Genomic DNA, 15444 nt, shown 5'->3' on the forward strand with positions numbered 1-15444 from the left:
TTTAATTCATTTTTTGTCAAACTTTGGTGGCAAAGGTTTTTATGCGAATAGTGCATTTCTATCTGTGGTGAGGGAGGCCTATGTTACACTATATAGGCTGAGATTTGAAAAGTTGCCTAGTGCTTTTTGGTGCTCATTTCCTATTCATTTTTACTCATTCATTTCTTTTTATTTGCATGGGAGAGAGAGCTTTGAAAATTTTGGTAATACATCTTATCCTTGCATTTTATATATCTCTATGAATATCTATATTTATATCAATATTGATATAGAAATAGATATTTTAATGTTGCTTTGACCCTGCAAAGATGTATGAACAGGCAGGAAATTTCACATGGCAGGACACTGAGGCCTGATCTACACTAGGTGGGGGGTTCGAACTAAGGTACGCAAGTTCAACTACGCGAATAGTGTAGCTGAACTCGAAGTACCTTCGTTCGAACTACTTACCCGTCCTCACGGCGCGGGATCGAAGTCCGCGGCTCCCCCGTCAACTCCGCCACCGCCGTTCGCGGTGGTGGAGTTCCAGAGTCGACGGGAGCGCGTTTGGAGTTCGATATATCGCGTCTAGATGAAACGCCATATATCGAACTCCGAGAAGTCGATCGCTACCCGCCGACCCGGGTGGGTAGTATGGACGTACCCTGAGACTCCCAACCCTCCACAGACTTTCATTTTTTGTTTACCCAGCTACAGAACTGCATAGAATACTGCTCAATCGAAGTTCTCCACTCACTGTGGTGGCAACAGTTTTCACATACATTGACAACAGAGGATACTAATCAGTGGAGAATGAATGTCATTGGTTTCAGAGGGATTAGATGAGACCCAGAACCACTCAAAAGATGTTAAGCTCCTTGCAGAATTTGGGCACTACTGTTCATATATGGATGATGGAAACAGAGTGCTTTACTGAAACATGAATCTGGAAAAAAGCACATTTTCCAAAAGAAAGAAAGAAGGTCAATAAGGGGTAACCTTGTCCTCAAGGACTGAAATGGGCCATGTCTAAGAAATTATATCAGTTCATTTCTATTTTATTATATGCTAAATTCTGTCCTTTCAGATTCTATGCCTGTTTCTGAAAGCAGCTAGTTTATGAATAGCTTTTCTCAGGGACCCATTGACCTCCTTGTTTCTCAGGCTGTAAATGATAGGATTGGTCATGGGAGTCAGGACTGTGTAGAAGACAGAGAATATTTTCTGTAGGACCTTGGGAGTGTTGGCTGTTGGAACCACATAGACAGTAATCAGGGTCCCATAGAAAACTGTAACCACAATGAGATGAGAGGAGCAGGTGGAAAAGGTCTTTTGTCTCCCAGTGGTGGAAGGGATTCTCAGGATGGTGGTTATAATACAAATATAGGATGTCAGAGTCAGTAGAAAGGGCACAAATGTACCTATGGCAGCGATAGTAAATGTCACTAGTTGCAGAGTCTGGGTGTGGCCACAGGACAACTTTATCATAGGTGAAAAATCACAAAAGAAATGATCAATTTCTTTTGAATCACAGAACGTTAATTGGAACAAGAAAATATTTACTATGGTACATCCCAGAAAGCTACTTATCCAGGACCCTGCCACTAGCTGGAAACAAACCCTGGCATTCATCAGAGCAGCATAACGGAGTGGATTGCATATCGCTAAGTACCGGTCATAAGACATTGCCGTGAGCAGCAGACATTCTGTAGTTGACAGGGTAGCAAAGGAATATAATTGCACAATGCAGCCCTTAACAGAAATGGTTCTATCCCCAGTCAGTAGACTGGTCAGCAGCCTGGGCAGGATGGTTGATGTGTAACAGGCCTCCAAGCAGGACAAATTTCCCAAGAAGAAGTACATGGGGATGTGAAGGTGCTGATCAGTCACTACTAGAGCTATGATGAGGATGTTCCCAGAGACAGTCACTATATAGATCACAAGAAACACGAGGAAGAGAAGGGGCTGCATTTCAGGCACATTCCCAAATCCTAAGAGGATGAATTCCACAATGGGTGTTTGGTTTCTTTCTTCCGCTTTCTCCATAATGTGTACCTAGAAACAGAAAACCATTAAATATTGATGGAGTACACACGGTCAGGTTGTGCTGTCGGATACATTCGGGTATGTAACCCTGTACCACTGCATCTCTCCACTGGAAGAATGAAATTGTCAATAACCAGAGTAACACAGACTTGGAGGCTAAGCTTCCAATTTACACAAATCAAGATGACTGGAACCCTATTGAATTACAGAAATGTCCCATCTAACTCCCTTAATCTCTCTTGAACTTTAAGTAAAGACTTTTAGGCTGGGATTTTGAAATATCTTTAACCTATCGGTGTCATATCAACAAACCTAGACGACATAAACAAAAAATCACTAGACTACAAATGAAAGATATTTAGAGTTCAACCACTGGGAATTAAACCTGCATCTGGGAGGTGTAATTCCCAGTTTGGGTACCCATACATAGACTAGCTTTGGTCAAGCGAGCAGGATAAAATTAGCAGTGAGAACACAGCAGCACAGGCAGTGGCTTGGGATAGCCGCCTGTGTACGTACCTAGATTTCCATTACGCTGGAACTGGGTTTGGGCAGCTAGTCCGTGCTACTGAGGCTACACTGCTATGTTTAGCACAATAGCTCAGTCAAAGATAGAGTGTGTAGATTTACTGGAGCAGGGAATTACACTGCCCAGATGCAGTATAGTCCTAACCCATAAGGCACATACCGAAACCCCAAAGGGGTAGAGGTTTTTATGAAGGCCTAGCCAGCTGTTTTCTATCACAGCAGATGCAAAGGAAAATTTTCACCATTTGATAAATGCTGACCGAGAAACAGACAAAGACACACACACAAAACCCTAAACAGAGACCACAGGCTGTTACCTGATCTCAGTTACACCAGGGTAAATTGCATCAGCTTTATGTGGATTTACACAAGTGCAACTGAGATTGGACTCCAACCCCATATAAAGAAATGTAAGTGAAATAAAAATAAAAATTCATTAAGATAAAAATAAGTGTCATTTTTTATCCAAAAGGGAGAATGTGCCTGGAGAAAAGTGAAAATCTGGAGAAAAGAGGAATAGATTTATAGACAGAATGAGATAAAAATACTGAGAGAGAGAGAGAGAGAGACAGAGAGATTGTTCACTTCTCCAAATGTTATGAGCAATAAAATACAGATATGTTTAAAGAGAAGTATCACTTCCTTGCTATTAAAGCAAAGATATCAGAGGCAATAACTCCAAAATCTCTTCAATAGTTAACCCCTTGATATATTCCTCACCATATACTTTTTTATACGTTTCCACACTGTGTTTCGGGTTTATGTCCTGCCCTCTGTTCCCGCTTTCAGTCAGGTACAGGTTTGTCACTGTCGCCAATTTTGAAAAAAAGTGTATTTATTATTATTTTTTATTTTTGGACAGGAGAATGTTGTATGGTTTTGTTTTGTCACATTTGGCTGATTTTTTAGAAAAAAAGGAAGAGTTAGTTTGAAAGCATAGAACGAGCTTAAAGAAAAGAAATTTTAAAAAAGAAAGATTGGTTAAGTTTAGTAAGGAGAGAGGTTTTTAAAGAAAAAAGTTTGAAAGAATAGAAATAGAGGACTTAACGAAAAGGAGTTGTAAAAAATAAAAGATTGGTTAGGTTTAGTAAGGAGAGAGGATGCTTATTAAAGAAAATAAATATTTTTGGTCAGGCTTATTAAAGAGATAGGGTTTTAAAGATAAAGGTTTGAAATAAATGTTATTAAATAGAATTTTTGAAATAAAAGAAAGAAATATAAAGGTTGATTGAGAGAGGAGCTAATATATTTTTAAAAAGCAAAAGGTTTATTAAATAAAATAGAACAATATATAGATGGGTTGAGAAAGAAGCATCTAAAAGGAGTTATTTTAAAATAAAAGAGGAAAATATAAAAGTAGAGTCAGGGAGGAGCAGTAAGGGTTTTGGAACTAAATAGGAAATAAAAGGGAAAAATGGATTGATTGAGGAGCACACAGCAGAAAAAAAGGGAATTTTAATAATTAGCTAGAGATCCTCGTTCAGTGACACATGGCTGTGTGAAAGAGGTAATGTATAGAAAACAACAAGAGAAAGAGAGAGAGAGAGAGAGAGAGAGATATTTTTTTTTGTTAGTGAGCAGAACACATGGCTAGTGAGAAAAGTATAAAAAGCAGCAGCAAGAGCCGAGCAGAAACCTTACCCAGGGACTGTTCCTAGGGAAATGGTAACTATACTGAGGGCTGCGAGCCTTGGGAGCAAATCCTGCCGGACCAATCAGAAGTTGTTCTACAGCCCACCGCCTCCTCCTTTCCCTTCCCTCAGAACCCCTCCTGAGATAAGCCCTTCATGAAGCATGTTTCTGCAAACTTTTTTTATTTATTTAATGTTTTAATAAAAATTGATTTTTAATTTAAGTTTTGTAAAGAAATAAACACTTAAAAGAGGCCTATTTGAAGAAACATTTCCCCACCACCTTTTCCTTCATTTTGCACTTTTACATATGTGTTTCAATTTTAAAAAAATGAGCATGCAGACACATTCCCAGGTTTAAAACCAGCAACCCTAAATAACAGCCAGTTTATAAAAGTGATAAAATGTTTCCTCGCTATGTTTTAGACTAATATTGCTTATTTATTAGTTAGGACAATTTGAAGCTGCAGTACAAGCAGTTACCAAAAGCAAATTTAGTAAGCGATAAGAAGACTATTCGATGACCAGACCATAATATTAAACCTTAGGCTTTGTTTTAAAAGATTTTACTAGTCTGAATGTTATTTACAGTATAACAAAATATTTTATTAGAAATAGTGCTCTGTAAAATACAGACGACTTGTAGAGTCGCTTTACATATTACTTTAATTAACTTCAGGGCATCCTAACACAACTTTAGATTTATAAAAAAAAATACAAGAAAACCATCTTATGTGAAAAAGTTAACACAGGTTAACATGGGCCTGATTTTTAAATCTCACAAGCCTGAGATGGGTTCAAGGCAGTGTTAAAAGTGGAAGTGCATGCTGCCAAGCGTATGTGCATATGCAAATCTGTCTGGGGATAGGAAAACCAGACCTTGCATATGCAGTGAATAAAGAAACATAATCAATATTGTTATAGCCAAAACAAATTGCAAACCAGGCAAGAAAGAAAGAAACTCAAGTCACCCTTGTGCACATGAAAGATAAATTCAATAGGTTTGCTGTTTTTTGTCTCCTTTCAAATGCCTTTTAGAAGAGTGTACTCTTTTTTTATTGCTGTTCAGTGCTTCGGCAAGTAATGGTCTCCTGATGTTAGTTAAACACTAAGAACTTTTAGGTAAATCGAGTAAACATTTTCATTTACTGACAATTCTGTCATTGAGGAATATAAATTCTAGCTCCTTGCATAGAAAAATTACTGTGAACTGATTCAAAGCTCACAAGAACATAATCATGCAGTTTAGAAATAGCAGGTTTCACAGCGCAGGCTTAATAAATCTTTTGGGAATTCAGGAGAGTGTTGCATTGGGATTTCAGAAGCTAAGAATAAACTTACAAAAAGGATTTACAATTGACATGTCTGTAAACAGGGGTTGGGGAAGGGGAGGGGCTGGGTTTCTACATAATTTTCTCCTTTATTGTAAAACAACTTTTTAAGCACTTATTTTATATGAAAAACTGTACCAAATACATTATAAAGGGTAATATTGCTATTTCTTTATAATTGACATGTCTGTAAACAGGGGTAGATCTTACGAAATTAAAATCTTTGTGTGTTTAGTAAAACTTGGCAGTCCTTTAGGCTTACAGCAATTTTTTATTGATAGTTTTCATATTTTACTCAGATCTTGTTCTGATCATTTAAAAACATTTAGGGTAGACTAGTGTAGCTCACACTTTTTTATGTCACAAAGCTTTTACAAACATTAAAAAATATAGCCTTTCACTTTCTCAGCATAAAATTGCAAAACAGTTTTATATTAAATCCGTTTAAACAGTTAAAAAACTTTCTAAATGGTAATATTGTTATTTTTTCCCATTAAGGTATTTGTAATCAGAAAGCTTTGAAATCTACACCCTTTAATTAACTTCATGACAAGGGCTACTGATCATAACTAAACAGATTTTTAATACAAGCTTGCTGGCTCAAATAGGCCTCATTCAAATTTTTTTTTATTTTTATTTTTTATTTTTTTTAAACTAGGGCCATGTGCTTTTAATCCTGGGATGTTTCCCCCCACCATATTTTACATTGTTAATAAGTTAGAAAAGGTGTCTCTTTAGGCAGCACTTTAAAAAGCATACTGCTGTGGGTTTTAAACCCTACACCTTTGTTTCCTGAATCAAATTAATATGTAAAAGAACTATACAAGTCTTTTGTATTTTACACAGCAACCGTGATTGGGTCCCTGGCTACTCTAATTAGTCTTATGTGTTTTTAAAATGTAGAGAGAGCACCAGCTCCAGCCTGTGATGTAACATTTTAATAAAATTTAAAAACCCAAAACAAACACAAGATTTGTTACCTGTGTCTCAGCACATGGGCTGCAAAAATTTGATCTAACTTTTGATAAGGCAACAACAAAATTGCAACCAAAATCCCTAAATAAATGAAAGATTAATATAGCTGTCACTTGTATTTCTTCAAAAGTTAAAAATTGGGAGGGTTGGTGTTGTATGGGAGAGAAGCAGTCTTCTTAGCTGTAACAAAAACTGCTTTTGGTAACTGCGTTTTTGCTGCAACTTCAAATTGCCCTTACTAAAAAATGATCAATGTTAATAAAAATATAGGGGGAAAGCATTTGTGTCGCTTTTGTAAACCAAGCTTCATGCTGTCACAAAGCAATGGCTTCTTCACATAAAAAGGAAGGATGTTTCTCTCACTACTTTATGCAGTTCTTGAATATGACATTCCTAAAGCAAGTTTGTTTGTCCGTGGTTTACAATTAAAAAAGAAAAATGTGTGTATGTTTGTGGTGGGAAAAACAGACTCCTTATCTCTGAGTTAACTTTTTGACATAAGCTGGTTTTCTTGGGTGTTTTTAATAAATCTAAAGTTGTGTTAGTGTGACCTGCATTTAATTACAGTAATATGAAAGCAAATATATGTCTTTTTTTAAATTTTATTTTACATAGGATTATTTCTAATACAAATAATTTGTTATATTTTAAATAATATTCAGCCTTTACATAGCTAAGGAAAACAAAATTTCTTATATATGGTAAAAATCAGCCTCTGTGTGCTTTGTATAAATCTAAAACTTTAGGCAAAACTAATGCCTTTAAAAAGTGAGAAAAATTGAAAAAGAAAAACCTTCTTCTCTCTCATCCACTGGTTTACAAAATAGAGGAAATATTTGTCTTACTCATTTGCATTGCAAATAATGTTGACCCTTTACAAATCTGGAGAAAACAAAATTCTTATCTCTGTCAAAAAAAGGTGAACTCTATTAAGATAACCTGTGCTTTGTATAATTTCTTTACAAAAGTTTTACTTTGGGAAAATCTTTTAAAAGCAAGCCTAGGGGTTCATATTACGTTATGCTTTTCTAACAGTCTTCTTATCTCTTAAAAAAGTTGCTTTTGGTAACTGCTTTTGCTACAGCTTCAGATTGTCCTCACTAAAAAATAACCAGTGTTAGTCTAACAAAAATGGATCTCTCTATCTCTTTCTGTTTTCTATACTTTACCACTTTCAAACTCTCCTATGTTTTGCTCACCAACAAAAAAGGATCTTTTTCTCTTAGTTTTCTATACTTTACCTCCTTCACACAGTCTTTTGTCACTGAACAAAGGCTCTCTAGCTAATTTTAAAAATTCTATTTTTTCTCTCATGTGCTTTCTTTCAACCTAATTCTTTTTTATAATTATATTTTCCTCTTTTATTTCTAAATAACTCTTTCTAAACGCTCCTCTCTAAAACTAGCTTTATATTTTAAAATTTTTCTACTGTATAATAACCTTTCTTGCAAACTTTTGTGTTTAAAGCCCTCTCTCCTTTATAAAGCTAAATAAAAATCTTTCTTCTCTTTAATAATCAACCTCTCTCCTTACTAAACCTAAGCAGTCTTTCTTTTATTAAACACCTTTTAACTCTCTCTTTCTGTTCATTCAAATTAACTGTTACTTTTTCTAAAAAAGTCAGCCAAATGTGTCAAAACACAAGCACACAACATTTTTTTTTCTTTCAAAATCGCCTAAAACGCCAACCAGTACATGACTGAAAATGGGAACAGAGGGCGGGATGTAAACCTGAAATGGGGTGGAAATCTTAAAAAAGAATTGCGTGAAGAATACTCTCTTCCTTGCTTTTCCCCTACGCTTTCCTTGAGAAAGCCTATCTTCAGATCTCTTCATCAACTAATTTACCATTCACCCATATAATCTATATCTACACTGGGAGTGGCAATGCTACATTGACACTGGTGCAACGTAAATGTATGACAAAAAATGGAAACCCAGTAAAACGCGCGCGCACACACACACACACACACGACAAGTTTTCTGTTTCAAAATGTTTACGAGCAATAAAACTCACATTTGAGAAAAAGAATCAGAGTCTTGTGGTGAAAAATAAAATACACACACAAGGAGCCAATAAACTGCATAAGTTCATGGAGAATAGGTCCATCAGTGGCTGTTAGCCAGGATGGGCAGGGATGGTGTCCCTAACCTCTGTTTGCCAGGGGCTGGGAATGGGCAACAGGGGATGGATCACTGGATGATTCCCTGTTGTGATGATTCCCTCTGGGGGATCTGGCATTGGCAACTGTAAGAAAATAGGAACCTGGGAAAGATGGATCTTCAATCTGACCAAATATGGTTGTTTTTATGTTCTAAATCTGAAAGTCACTCATTGATCTTTTTTAGGCATGTTTTTCTATAACCCATCAATGTTATTTTACTTTCCCACTGGATTGAACAAGCAATCACACTCTTTCTGACATTGTGCATATCTGAGCAGGTATTTTAATTTTTTAAATCAGATTATTTCATTTTATTTGAGCTGCTATACTTCTCTCACTGAAAATCTATTGACAGCTGCCCCCTAACTCTAACCCTTCCTTCAGATTTCCTGAGATGAGCTTATAGACTTTGAACTCTATATTCCATTCTCTTCTACTATTGATATTTTTCAATTATTGCAGTAAACTGAGCATTGGGTTTCTACCTGGATTTCTGGATCCTAAAGCGCTTCTTGATATATTGAGTTTTTATTCCCTTTCACAGAAATGTATGCCTCTCCTGGTTTGTAATTTCTCCTTCATATGAGATGATGCAATCTCCCTTGATATGTCTGCTGGTGGGAATTTGAAATTATTGCATAGAGGACAGTTAATATTTGTTTTTAGAAAGGAAAAACAATGGTACAAGAACAGTCTTATTACTAACCTCAAAGGGGAAGTGATGGAAAACAACTAATTCAAAAGGGAAAATAACAGAGATAGGAGCACTGTTGACCGAAAAGACAAAACAATAGTACGAGAATGTCTCATTTCTGACTCATCAGTCTGGGGCCCCCTTTCACACTGTGCAAGATGAAGACCTGATCCCAGTCCTACACTTCCTCCTGCATTCACACAGGTACGGAAACACCCAGCTTCGGTTACATGCAGGCTCCGCCAGACACTGCATGAACCAACAATAGAGAAGCTACAGTCAAGATATCCACCAGCTTCCCAGCCTACGACCCTAGAGTTGTATCAAAACACCGACTGGTATGAATTTATCACCCAGGTCACCTCTTTCTGAATGTGGAGAGTAATAGACATACTTGGGGTAACCAAGCTGAGATTTTTCCCCAGACATTTCACTGAAATAATACAGATCCAGACTAACACGGCTACCCCTCTGATACTGCACTGAAAAGCACTCTCATTTAGGTTCAAATATAAACAAGTTTATTAAGTACAAAAGATAAATTTTAAGTGATTAGAGGGATAGAAAATAGATCAAAGGATATTACCTAGGAAATAAACAAAAATGCAACCTAAGCTTAACACACTAGTTAGATTGACTATCAATCAGCAGTTTCTCACCCTGACTTATGATACCAGCAGTATGGCAGATTCTCAAGGCAGAACCTGCATTTGCTTTGTATCTTGGGTTTCTCCAGTTTCCATACACAGGCTGGAAATCCTTTAGCCTGGATCCAGCACTTCCCCCAGTTCAGCCGTTGTTCCTCAGGTCTTTCCAGGAGTCCTCTTATGTGGGGAGTGAATAACAACAGATGATGTCATTCCCTGCCTTATATAGCTTTAAGATAGGACAGGAACCCTTTGTTTCAAAACTTGGTTCCCAGAGCAGTTTATGAAAAAACACCAGTATCCCAAGACGGAGTACAGAGTCATGTGACCTGGTCAGCTGCACCTGCCCTTGGAGACAGTCTGGAGCATTGTCAGGAAGGCTCATCAGGTGGGAGATAAGCTTCTCCTAAGGCCTATTTTTTCCCTAATGGCTCATTACCCTGAATAGGCCCTTCCAAAACACCTATTTAGGCTGAAAGCATCTTGCCTAGTGGGCATTACCCAGATCTAAATACATTTGAAATATAGATACATAGTCAATATTCATAACTTCGGATACAAAAATGATAATGCATACGAATGGGACAATCATATTCAGCAAATCTTAACTTTTTCAGTGACACCCTAAAGGACCCATCTTGCACAAAATGCATCATAATTATGTTATAAACACATCATAATAATATCACTATGAAGAATATGGGGTGCAATGTCACACCATCTACCTTGATTTACCTTCTCCCTGGATTGAAAAAGCAATCGTAATCTTTCTGACATGGTGGATGTCTGAGCAGGTTTTTTTCTTTTCTAAATCAGATTTTTGCATTTTAACTGTACTGCTTTACCTTTTACATTAGTGATCTGTTGCCAGCTTCACCCTACCCCTACTTCTTCCTTCAGATCTTTTGAAATAAGATTATAGTCTTTTCACTCCATTTTCCATTCTATTCTAATATTGATAGTCTTCAATTATCTCAGCAAACTGAGCTTTGGGTTCCTACCTGGATGTCTGGATCCTACAGTGTTCCTTGGGGTATTTCATTGTTTTTCCCTTTCACAGAAATTAATGTCTCTCCTGTTTGGTAATTTCTCCTTCATATGAGATGATGTAATCTCCCTTGATATGTCTGCTGGTGGGAATTTGAAAGTATTTCATAGAGGACAGTTAATATTTATTTTTAGAAAGGAAAACAAATGGTACAAAGACAGTCTTATTACTAACCTCAAAGAGGGAGTCATGGAAAACAACTGATTCCAAAGGGAAAATAAGGGAGACAGGAGAGCTATTGACCCAAAGACAAAGCAATAGAAAAAAGGGAATGTCTTATTTCAAAGGAAATGAATTCAGAGAGAACTTCCAATCTCAATCGAAATCTCTGTTCATCTAATGTATTAGATGAGTAGATCTGCTGGAATAATAGAGAAAAAGAAACCAATGTCAATTCTATTTTATAATAAGAAGAAAATTAAATGATCCTAAATTAAAAAATTCTTGGCTAAAGCTACCAGGTCAGTTTGATCTCTGGACCTCAAACTCCAAACCCAGGTCCGGAAGACCCCTAATTTGCCTTTGCCACATGAAGAAAGTGTAAATCTCCTTGTTGATATTGTCTGTGATTTTTAAAGGAATCTAAGGGAGTTAGGCACCCAACAGCCTTTGAATATCAAAGGGAGTTGGGCACCTAACCTTTCTATGCTCCTTTGAGAATACCTACTTGGAAGCCTTATGGCCTAATTTGCACCCATCCTTCTGGTCTTTCATGAAAGAGCGAGGGACTCCTTCTCTCACAGTGTGAGGGAATATGCTGTGTATGTGGGATGGATAAGGCTGAGATGGATTGCTGGATTGTGACGTGAGAATGTAATCTGCGACTGTATATTGCCACGGGATAAGAGGGAAGGTGCTCTCATGGATTTGTAGCTGGTTAAAAGATAAACTTTTCATTTCCCTTTTGTACCTTTTAAAAAATCAATACGTATTGTTTTATGTGCTGATTGTGACATTTTTTCAAGTTTCAACCACTTTCCAACCCTGGGGCTCCTATTTGGGGTAGGCCTAGCAGGTCCCAATTACAGCCTGGTCTCAGTTTGTCTCTGAAAGTCTGTATCTCCTCTATCAAGAATTTTTTTTTTAAAAGCCATGGGCTAATTCCCATGTTGCTCAGTCGAGTCTGTTACAGTACCCAGGTATGAGCAGCAAAGAGTCCTGTGGCACCTTATAGACTAACAGACGTATTGGAGCATGAGCTTTCGTGGGTGAATACCCACTTTGTCGGATGTATGTCAGGTATGTTGTCTTCCTTCTGCCTAAGGCCTGTTCTACACCTAAAAACTTAAGCTGAACTAGCTTTGTTGGTCAGAGCTGTAAAAAATTTCCACTCTGTGACACAATTGGTTAGAGCTAACCCCTGGTGTAGACAGATCTTGACTGATGGAAGGACTCTTTCGTTGACTTAGGTACCATCTGTCAGAGAGGAAGATTACTTGCATCCATGGAAAAAAAACATTATGTTGACACAGGAATCCTTTAAACTACAGTACTACAAGAGGTGTAGATGCAGCACAACACCTTTGCTGCTGTAGAGTAGACATCTCCTCACTCTGTTCATTCCAGTCAATCCAGAGAATCAAGCCATCTGGTTGCTCTATTGTTTAGCTAGATAGACCCATTTGGACTTGATGACTTGTCATTCATTATCCTGTCTCCCTGTGGATGAGTGTGCTGGTGGATGTGATTGCAGAGGCATTGGCCATTTTCTTTGAAAACTCATGGTGATCAGGAGAGATCCCGGATGACTGGAAAAAGGCTAATGTAGTGCCCATCTTTAAAAAAGGGAAGAAGGAGGATCCAGGGAACTACAGGCCAATCAGCCTCACCTTAGTCCCTGGAAAAAGTCATGGAGCAGATCCTCAAGGAATCAATTTTGAAGTATTTAGAGGAGAGGAAAGTGATCAGGAACAATCAGCATTGATTCAACTTGAGGAAGTCATGCCTGACTAACCTATTTGCCTTCTATGACAAGATAACTGGGCCTGTGTATGAGGGGAAAACAGTGGATGTGTTATTCTTTTACTTTAGCAAAGCTTTTGCTATGGTCTTCCACAGTATTCTTGCCAGCAAGTTAAAAAAGTATGGGCTGGATGACTGGACTATAAGGTGGATAGAAAGCTGGCTAGATCATCGGGCTCAATGGGTAGTGATCAATGGCTCCATGTCTAGTTGGCAGCTGGGGCCGGTTTTGTTTAATATCTTCATTAATGATCTAGAGGATCGCGCGGACTGCACCCTCAGCAAGGTTGCAGATGACACTAAACTAGAAAGAGTTGTAGATACATTGGAGGGTAGGGATAGGATACTGAGGGACCAAGACAAATTAGAGGATTGCGCTAAATGAAATCTGATGAGGTTCAACAAGGACAAGTGCAGAGTCCTGCACTTAGGACAGAAGAATCCCATTCACTGCTACAGACTAGGGACCGAATGGCTAGGCAGCAGTTCTGCAGAAAAGGACCTAGGGGTTAGAGTGGACGAGAAGCTGGATATGAGTCAACAGTGTGCCCTTGTTGCCAAGAAGGCAACAGCATTTTCAGCTGTATAATTAGGGGCATTGCCAGTGAATCGAGGGACGTGATCATTCCCCTCTATTCGACATTGGTGAGGCCTCATCTCGAGTACTGTGTCCAGTTTTGGTCCCCACACTACAAGAAGGATGTGGAAAAATTGGAAAGAATCCAGCGGAGGGCAACAAAAATGATTAGGGGGCTGGAGCACATGACTTATGAGGAGAGTCTGAGGGAACCGGGATTGTTTAGTCTGCAGAAGAGAAGACTGAGGGGGGATTTAATAGCTACTTTCAACTACCTGAAAGGGGGCTCCAAAGAGGATGGATCTAGACTGTTCTCAGTGGTAGAAGATGACAGAACAAGGAGTAATGGTCTCAAGTTGCAGTGGGGGAGGTTTAGGTTGGATATTAGGAAAAAACTTTTTCACTAGGAGGGTGGTGAAGCACTGGAATGGGTTACCTAGTGAGGTGGTGGAATCTTCTTACTTAGAGGTTTTTAAGGTCAGGTTTGACAAAGCCCTGGCTGGGTTGATTTAATTGGGGATTGGTCCTGCTTTGAGCAGGGGGTTGGACTAGATGACCTCCTGAGGTCCCTTCCAACCCTAATATTCTATGATTCCATGATTATCTACAAAGCACTTTATCAGCATTCCAAACACTGTCTGGGTACACTGCCTGTATGCTCATGACAAGGCACCGGCATATTCAACGGAGTCATCCCTTAAGCCAGTACAAAGAATGAAGTGGTGGTACCTCCATATTTATGGGGTGAAACAAGCAACTTAAGTACCACCTTACATGCTTCATGACATCTGTTTTTTACCTCCCCTTGAACCTTATTCATGAATCTTATAGGTTCCAACCCCAACAAATGAGGCCACAGGGTTGCTGACATACTGATCTTTATTGTGCCAATACCACATGTGAGTGGTTCAAAAGAAGTCGGGAATGTGATAAGGTATACATGTAGGCCAATTCAGCACAAAGTCCTGCTGTGTGTTAGCTGCTAAAAGTCGGAGAGAGGGTTGAAATGGTCATTGAAAACTCTTCACGTGCGATGAAATTGGCCAGAAAAAGGTTGGTTTGTTAAAAGCACTGAGATCAGCTCATTGGAGAGACAAAAGTAAATGCTGTGTATACTCCTCCCCTTCTCCCTTCATCCCATATCCACTGATGTGGGCCATAAGCCTTCCCCTCCTCATTCCCTTCCTGATGCTGGGAGCAGCTCCTGTTTAGAGTCAGGTACAAGGGACACAGAATATTATGATTATGGACATGGGGAGGCACAAGAATCCTATGAAGCTTATGGTATGTCTGGACTCACTGCTTATGTGACGGGAAGAGAAGGGGCTATAAGTCAGTTGGGAATTGCTTGAGGTTTATCAGATCTCTTTTTGCTTTAAATTTTCTGTCTTAAAATAAGAAAATGCTGATGGTATAGTTCCAAAAAGTGACCGAGGGGTCTTCATGGGGAAACATATTTACATTCCACAGATAGCACAGCATCCCAGTAACTTCAGAAATATCCTATCTCATGCTCTGATCCATTAGTTCATAGTACAAGTGAAATAGTGAGAGAAGTTGTGCACTAATCCAGGGCAACAAAGTCATTCATGCATGTGTTACATCAGCTGACTGCTAGCAAATTAGTTCAGTGGTTTGAGCATTGGCCTGTTAAACCCAGGGTTATGAGTTCAATCCTTGGAGAAGCATTTAGGGGTTTGGGGATTGGTCCTGCCCTGAGCAGGGGATTAGACTAGATGACCTTATGAGATCCTTTCCAGTTCTGTGATTCTATGTCTCAGGTGGGGTGTTACTTGTTTTTCTACCTTTTTTTCCTCTCTTCCTCCCAACTCTACTTGCCCCCCTTATGTCCTCTTTCCAT

General features: G+C 38.5%; 1 protein-coding gene across 1 annotated transcript; it reads right to left on the reverse strand.

Moving 5' to 3' along the window:
- Positions 1-1062: 1062 nt before the first annotated feature.
- Positions 1063-2025, reverse strand: LOC120380097 (olfactory receptor 5V1-like). Its single transcript, XM_039497593.1, has one exon. The coding sequence runs from the start codon at positions 2023-2025 to the stop codon at positions 1063-1065; it is 963 nt and encodes a 320-aa protein (XP_039353527.1).
- Between the last annotated feature and the right edge of the window lie 13419 nt (positions 2026-15444).

This window comes from Mauremys reevesii, linkage group 13 (assembly GCF_016161935.1).
Source record: "Mauremys reevesii isolate NIE-2019 linkage group 13, ASM1616193v1, whole genome shotgun sequence".
Taxonomy (NCBI): domain Eukaryota; kingdom Metazoa; phylum Chordata; order Testudines; family Geoemydidae; genus Mauremys; species Mauremys reevesii.